This window comes from Salvelinus sp. IW2-2015, linkage group LG18 (genome assembly GCF_002910315.2).
Source record: "Salvelinus sp. IW2-2015 linkage group LG18, ASM291031v2, whole genome shotgun sequence".
Taxonomy (NCBI): Eukaryota; Metazoa; Chordata; class Actinopteri; order Salmoniformes; family Salmonidae; genus Salvelinus; species Salvelinus sp. IW2-2015.
In genome coordinates this window covers 63,178,519-63,187,443 of record NC_036858.1, presented here as the reverse complement: position 1 = coordinate 63,187,443, position 8,925 = coordinate 63,178,519, and the positions used below count along the sequence as shown (strand labels likewise).

The 8,925-nt window shown below is 43.3% G+C and overlaps 1 protein-coding gene across 1 annotated transcript in view; it reads right to left on the bottom strand.

The window, feature by feature from the left end:
• LOC111978102 (sorting nexin-29) overlaps window positions 1-8,925 on the bottom strand; it is a 186,852-nt gene that overhangs the window by 6,432 nt on the left and 171,495 nt on the right. Inside the window, 1 exon segment of the mRNA XM_024007911.2 lies at window positions 2,992-3,132. Within this exon segment, the coding sequence (XP_023863679.2) occupies window positions 2,992-3,132 (141 nt within the window).

Below are 8,925 nucleotides of genomic sequence, written 5' to 3'. Positions count from 1 at the left end.
AGTTCCTCAGTGAGACAGACATGAGGACATGGTGACACAAGAGGACCACACGTCCTAGTGAGACAGACATGAGGACATGTGACAAAGAGACCACAGTCCTAGTGAGACAGACATGAGGACATGGTGACACAAGAGGACCACAGTCCTAGTGAGACAGACATGAGGACATGGTGACACAAGAGGAGCACAGTCCTAGGAGACAGACATGAGGACATGGTGACACAAGAGACCACACAGTCCTAGTGAGACAGACATGAGGAACATGGTGACACAAGAGACCACAGTCCTAGTGAGACAGACATGAGGACATGTGACACAAGAGGACCACACAGCGTAGTGAGACAGACATGAGGGACATGGTTGACACAAGAGGACCACACAGTCCTAGTGAGACAGACATGAGGACATGGTGACACAAGAGGACCACAGTCCTAGTGAGAAAGACATGAGGACATGGTGACACAAGAGGACCACAGTCCTAGTGAGGACAGACATGAGGAACATGGTGACACAAGAGGACCACAGTCCTAGTGAGAAAGACATGAGGACATGGTGACACAAGAGGACCACACAGTCCTAGTGAGACAGCCATGAGGACATGGTGACACAAGAGGACCACACAGTCCTAGTGAGACAGACATGAGGACATGGTGACACAAGAGGACCACACAGTCCTAGTGAGACAGACATGAGGACATGGTGACACAAGAGGACCACACAGTCCTAGTGAGACAGACATGAGGACATGGTGACACAAGAGGACCACAGTCCTAGTGAGACAGACATGAGGACATGGTGACACAAGAGGACCACAGTCCTAGTGAGACAGACATGAGGACATGGTGCACAAGAGGACCACACAGTCCTATGTGGACAACATGAGGACATGGTGACACAAGAAGACCACACAGTCCTAGTGAGACAGACATGAAGGACATGGTGACACAGAGAGGACCACAGTCCTAGTGAGAAGACATGATGAGGACATGGTGACCACAAGAGGACCAGTCCTAGTGAGACAGACATGAGGACATGGTGACACAAGAGGACCACAGTCCTAGTGAGACAGACATGAGGACATGGTGACACAAGAGGACCACAGTCCTAATGAGACAGACATGAGGACATTGTCATCATTAAAGGCGTTACATGCATATATATGTGAACAACATAAAAGATTCCTTAATTATAACAATCTTATATATTGTTATCATCAGAAAGATGTTGTTTAAAACAGCAACAGTTCTGTGATTGGTTTGAACCCCCGACAACTGCCTCTACAAAGCAGTCCAACAGGGGAGGAAGTGCTCTGTGATTGGTTTGAGCCCCGAACACTGCCTCTAACAAAGCAGTCCAACAGGGGAGGAGATGGCAGCGATCGGAAAGTGGAGTGATTTGATTCATATGAAAGGAACACAGGAGGGAAAGATGGAAGAGCGCGAGGATAGAAATATAGAGAGGGAAAACCTCCAAAGCAATAACAATTCTCTGTGAATCAGAGGAGAACACCCTGACAGTTAAACTCTGGCAGAGGAGCAGAGCAGACAGACAGTCCCAGCCTTTGATGTCATCATTCTTCTCTCCCGCAGTTGGGTGATGCGTGGCCATCAGGACAGATTTGACAGGCGCGCTCGGGAACATTTGCGTGTTTGCCCACCGAGCCCTTGACAAATCAGCTGTTTAGAAGCTGTCAGTGGCAGGGGGGAGTGTGTGTGTGTGTGTGTGTGTGTGTGTGTGTGTGTGTGTGTGTGTGTGTGTGTGTGTGTGGTGGTGCGTGCGTGCGTGCGTGCGTGCGTGCGTGCGTGGCGTGCGTGCGTGCTGTGCGTGCGTCGTGCGTGCGTGCGTGGGTGCTGGTGCGTGCGTGCGTGCGTGCGTGTTGCTATGTCAATGCAGTTAGGAGATTTTCAGTACAGACAGGATGCCGAGTGATGCTCAGATATTGTTGCCGCGGTAATATATTGAGCTGGGATTCTTACGTACACTTGCAGTTATGGTGCTTGACATATCCAAAAACTGAGATTTATTACAGTTTCATCACCAAACACTACTTCTATTCCATTCCAGGAGTCATACACCTGATCCTGCAAGCTAACGCAGATAAAACCTGTAGGTACTGTGGTACTACGATTAGCTTTCTATACAGTCCATACAGTAGCTTACCAACTGACAAGATTAGCTCAGCGTCTCTCTCTGAACCAGGTGCTCTGCGTGTGTGTGTTTAGCAGGCATGATGAGCCAGGGTCCTCGGTGTGTAAGGTTGTTAGCTCTGGCTTCCTTGAGGATAACCATGATGGATCTGAGGCACAGTGTGTGTTTGCGTATGTATGTGTGTGTGTCTATGTTCCTGTCCGTTTCCCCATCACTGTGACAACTCTCCCCTTTCATCCATGCCGTCAGACGTCTATGCTACACTAAAAAGGGTTTGGAGAGGCTCTCTGATCACTGATCACAGTACATTAACATTCTCCATCATTACTAAACATTCACACGTAAGCCCCAGCATCGCTCAGTCTACTTTAGAAAGAACTTTCCCTAGCTGCAAGGATGCTGTGTTCTGTGAAAGAGAGAACTGAACGTCCCCTGTCAGTGATATAAAGGGAAAAGTTGATCTGTTTGACTACAGTGCTGTTAAAGGCAATAACAGCATACCACTCTCCTCAAGAGGAATCAGGAAGAAGGCAGGAGATAAAGAGAGCTAGAGAGAAGAAGGCAGGAGATAAAGAGAGCTAGAGAGAAGAAGGCAGGAGATAAAGAGAGCTAGAGAGATGAAGACAGGAGATAAAGAGAGCTAGAGAGATGAAGACAGGAGATAAAGAGAGGTAATGTTGGCTAGGGGCTACTGTAGCTAACATCTAAGCCTGTCGATCCAAGTGATGGACAAGTGACCACAATATGACTTAAAAATACATTCAGATTCAATACATTTGACTACAGGTCATTCAAAACAACATTGACAGAGGGTGACCATGCGATTTTCCTGACCGTGCATACCTTGTTCCCTATGGCTTTCTTGGGTGGGAAGCTGAAGGTGTCGACCTGTGGGAATTGTGAGCGTAAGTGGTTGTGGAGCGCCCGGAATTCTGTGTAGCGTCTGTAGACATTCCACTCGTTGTCCAGGATACGGATGTACACCTACGGAACAGGTACGACACCAACAACAACACCAACAAACATCAACAACAACACAATCAGAATATGCTATTTTCTGGGGTACAAATCCTACTCTTACAAAATTCCTGCAAAACCACTCAGTCTACAGAAAGGAGGAAATTAGCCAACCATAACATCTCAAGGTTCTTCTGTATTCTCAATAATATTGTAYTATACAGTATGACAGTAAAACATACTCTTCCACTCTCTGCATGTGACTTGTTGCTATTTTCATGCATTATTAAAGTAGCGCATTGGATTCCTTTGTTCAGCTGCTGATGGTCTGCGGCAGGCAGACTGGGGATTGTGACGGGGAGGATAAGAGGGCAATTACAACTGGAGGAGGGAGAGAGAGGGAAGAGAGAGGAAAGCGCAAGAGAAAGACATGGCTGTAGCTAGATATGTTTCAGTCGCGTCTGGGACAATTTGAGCATTTTAGTTAACCCTAACCCGTTTTCTAACCTTAACCCAATTCTCTTAACCTGCTGCGTAAGTTCTCCTAACATGCTACGAAAAGTCACTTCTGCTAGTCAAAACCGGCAGACCTGCCCTGAGAACAGTCTTGGTTTCCACTAATGGAATACTCCTACTTTATCATCTCTCTACTTCCTAATACAGTACATCCTGACAGTACTTACTGCCTACTTTATAACCTCTCTACTTTCTAATACAGGACAGTACTTACTGCTACTTTTTCACCTCTGACTTCCTAATACAGTACATCCTTCCACTTTATCATCTCTCTACTTCCTAATACAGTACATCCTTCCACTTATTCACCTCTACTTCCTAATACAGGACAGTACTTACTTCTACTTTATCACCTCTCTACATCCTAATACAGTACATCCTCTACTTTATCACCTCTCTACTTCCTAATACAGGACAGTACTTACGTCTACTTATCACCTCTCTACATCATAATACAGTACATCCTCCTACGTTATCACCTCTCTACTTCCTAATACAGTACATCCTCCTACTTTATCATCTCTCTACTTCCTAAATACAGTACATCATCCTACTTTATCATCTCTCTACTTTCCTAATACAGGACAGTATTACTGCTACTTTATAACCCCTCTACTTCCTCCTACTTTATCACCTCTCTACTTCCTAATACAGGACAGTACTTACTGCTACTTTTTCCACCTCTGTACTTCTAATACAGTACATCCTTCCACTTTATCACCTCTCTACTTCCTAATACAGGACAGTACTTACTTCTACTTTATCACCTCTCTACTTCCTAATACAGTACATCCTCCTACTTTATCATCTCTCTACTTCCTAATACAAGTACATCCTCCTACTTTATCACCTCTCTACTTCCTAATACAGGACAGTACTTACTGCTACTTTATAACCTCTCTACTTCCTAATACAGGACAGTACTACTCCTACTTTTTCCACCTCTGTACTCCTAATACAGACATCCTTCCACTTTATCATCTCTCTACTTCCTAATACAGTACATCCTTCCACTTTATCACCTCTCTACTTCCTAATACAGGACAGTACTTACTTCTACTTATCACCTCTCTACATCCTAATACAGTACATCTCCTACTTTATCACCTCTCTACTTCCTAATACAGGACAGTACTTACTTCTACTTTATCACCTCTCTACATCCTAATACAGTACATCCTCCTACGTTATCACCTCTCTACTTCCTAATACAGTACATCCTCCTACTTTAATCATCTCTCTACTTCCTATACAGTACATCCTCCTACTTTATCATCTCTCTACTTCCTAATACAGGACAGTACTTACTGCTACTTTATAACCCCTCTACTTCCTAATACAGTACATCCTCCTACTTTATCACCTCTCTACTTCCTAATACAGTATATCATCCTACTTATTACACTCTCTACTTCCTAATACAACAGTACTTACTGCTACTTTTTCCACCTCCTGTACTCCTAATACAGTACATCCTTCCACTTTATCACCTCTCTACTTCCTAATACAGGACAGTACTTACTTCTACTTTATCACCTCTTACTTCCTAATACAGTACATCCTCCTACTTTATCACCTCTCTACTTCCTAATACAGTACATCCCCTACTTTATCATCTCTCTACTTCCTAATACAGTACATCCTACTTTATCATCTTCACTCACTTCCTAATACAGTACATCCTCCTACTTTATCACCTCTCTACTTCCTAATACAGGACAGTACTTACTTCTACTTTATCACCTCTCTACTTCCTAATACAGTACATCCTCCTACTTTATCACCTCTCTACTTCCTAATACAGTAACATCCCCTACTTTATCATCTCTCTACTTCCTAATACAGTACATCCTACTTTATCATCTTCTACTTCCTAATACAGTACATCCTCCTACTTTATCACCTCTCTACTTCTAATACAGGACAGTACTTACTCTACTTTATCACCTCTCTACTTCCTAATACAGGACAAGTACTTACTTCTACTTTATCACCTCTCTACTTCCTAATACAGTACATCCTCCTACTTTATCACCTCTCTACTCTCAATACAGTACATCATCTACTTATCACTCTCTACTTCCTAAAACAGTACATCCCCCTACTTTATCACCTCTCTACTTCCTAAAACAGTACATCCTCCTACTTTATCACCTCTATACTTCCTAATACAGTACATCCTCCTACTTTATCACCTCTCTACTTCCTAATACAGTACATCCCCTACTTATCATCTCTCTCTACTTCCTAATACAGTACATCCTCCTACTTTATCACCTCTCTACTCTAATACAGTACATCCTCCTACGTTATCACCTCTCTACTTCCTAATACAGTACATCCCCTACTTTATCATCTCTCTACTTCCTAATACAGTACATCCTCCTACTTTATCACCTCTCTACTTCCTAATACAGTACATCCTCCTACGTTATCACCTCTCTACTTCAATACAGTACATCCTCCTACTTTATCACCTTCTCTAACTTCCTAATACAGTATATTCATCCTACTTTATCACCTCTCTACTTCCTAATACAGGGCATACTTACTGCTCACTGTTTCAGCCTCTCTACTTCAATACAGGACAGTACTTACTGCTACTTTATCATCTCTCTACTTCCTAATACAGTACATCCTCTTACGTATCATCTCTCTACTTCCTAATACAGGACAGTACTTACTGCTACTGTATCACCTCTCTACTTCCTAATACAGGACAGTACTTACTGCTACTTTATCACTCTCTACTTCCTAATACAGTACAGTACTTGCTGAATTTTAGACCCCAGCAACACACAGCACAGGAAACACTGAAGCTTTGGCCCAGGACGCCTCTTTCTCAGGGACACTTTTCAACTTTCCAAAGTGTATTTTTTTTTAATTATCTGGCAAGGTGTGCAATTATAGAGGAAGTGAGGGACATGCTGTAGAGTAAAGAGAAAAACAACATCGGCAGCATTTAAACTGCTGAAGATTAACCTGTTGTTTGTCGTTACTGTAGTTTTCAAGGGGGATGTGTGTGTGTATGTTATGTGTGTGCGATCAAAGTGTTCGGGTGAAACAGGGCAGAGGGTGCCACTGGCCGGCTGGCCAACCTGGACCAACATTAAAGACCTCACACCTCATAATAAGACCAGCACTCTGTTACGGCAGATTTCCTCCTCTTCGTCTGAAGAGGAGGTGTAGGGATCGGACCAAGACGCAGAGTGGAAAGTGTCATATTTAATGAAAGTAAACTGAACACTTCAAGATACAAAAACAAACAAACGTGACCAAACCGAAAACAGTCCGTGTGGCACGAACACTGACACGAAATACAATCACCCACAAAAACCCAACACCAAACAGGTTACCTTAATATGGTTCTCAAACAGGGACAACGATTGACAGCTGCCTCTGATTGAGAACCATATCAGGTCAAACACAGAAATAGACAAACCAGACACAAAACATAGAATCCCCACCAACTCACGTCCTGACCACTAAAACAAACAATTAACACAATAACTAGGGTCAGAACGTGACACACTCTTGGAAACTGCTGCCTGACACACTCACACAGAGTAGTCACACACACACACACCACACACACACACACACACACACACACCACACACACACACACACACACAACACACACACACCACACACACCACACACACACACACACACACACACACACACCACACTGTACTCCGCACGCACACACACACATACAGTAACATGTGAAAGTATTCACCCCCCTTGGCATTTTTCTATTTTGTTGTCTTACAACCTGGAATTAAAATAGATTTTGGGGGTTTGTAACATGATTTGCACAACATGCCTACACTTTGAAGATGCAAATATCTTTGATTGTGAAACAAATAAGAAAAAAAAACTGAAACTTGAGCGTGCATAACTATTCACCCACCCAAAGTCATACTTTGTAGAGCCACCTTTTCAGCAATTACACACAAGTCTCTTGGGTATGTCTCTATAAGCTTGGCACTTCTAGCCACTGGATTTTTGCCCATTCTTCAAGGCAAAACCTCTCTAGCTCCTTCAAGTTGGATGGTTCCGCGGTGTACAGCAATCTTTAAGTCATACCATAGATTCTCAATTGGAATGAGGTCGGGGCTTTAACATGTTGGCTTGAACAATGTTTCCCTTAAACCACTCGAGTGTTGCTTTAGCAGTACGCTTAGGGTCATTGTCCTGCTGGAAAGTGAAACTCCGTCCCAGTCTCAAATCTCTGGAAGACTGAAACAGGTTTCCCTCAAGAATTTCATTGTATTTAGCGCCATCCATCATTGCTTCAATTCTGACCAGTTTCTCAGTCCCTGCCAAGGAAAACATCCCCACTGCATGTGCGCCACCACCATGCTTCACTGTGGGGATGGTATTCTCGCGGTGATGAGGGTGGTTTGCACCAGACATAGTGTTTTCCTTGATGGCCAAAAAGCTACATTTTAGTCTCATCTGACCAGAGCACCTTCTTCCATAGTTTGGGGAGTCTCCCATATGCCTTTTGGCAACAGTTTAGCAATGGCTTTTTTCTGGCCACTCTTCCGTAAAGCCCACTCTGTGGAGTGTACAGCTTAAAGTGTTTCTATGACAGATACTCCAATCTCCGCTGTGGAGCTTTGCAGCTCCTTCAGGATTATCTTTGTCTCTTTGTTGCCTCTGATTAATGCCCTCCTGCCTGATCCGTGATTTTGTGATCCCTCTCCTGGCAGGTTGCTGTGTGCCATATTCTTTACATTTTTTAATAATGGATTTAATGGTGCTCCGTGGGATGTTCAAAGTTTGGTATTTTTTTATAACCCAACCCTGATCTGTACTCTCCACAACTTAGTCCCTGACAGTTTTGAGAGCTCCTTGGTCTTCATGGTTTGCCGCTTGCTTGTGGGTGCCCCTTGCTTTGTGATTTGCAGACTCTGGGCCTTTCAGAACAGGGTGATATATACTGAGATCATGTACAGATCATGTGACACTTAGATTGCACACAGGTGACTTTATTAACAATTATGTGACTTCTGAAGGTAATTGGTTACACCAGATCTTTATTAGGTCTTCATAGCAAAGGGGGTGAATGCATATGCACGCACCACTTTTCAGTTTTGAATTTTTTGAAACAAGTTATGTGTCATTCACTTCACCAATTTGGACTACTTTGTGTTATGTCATACAGTGAATCCAAATAAAAATCTATTTTAAATTACAGGTTGATAATGAACAAAAATAGGAAAAATGCAAAGGGGGATGAATACTTTTGGACACTGTACTGTAGTCGCACACACACAAGACAATCTCTCTCTT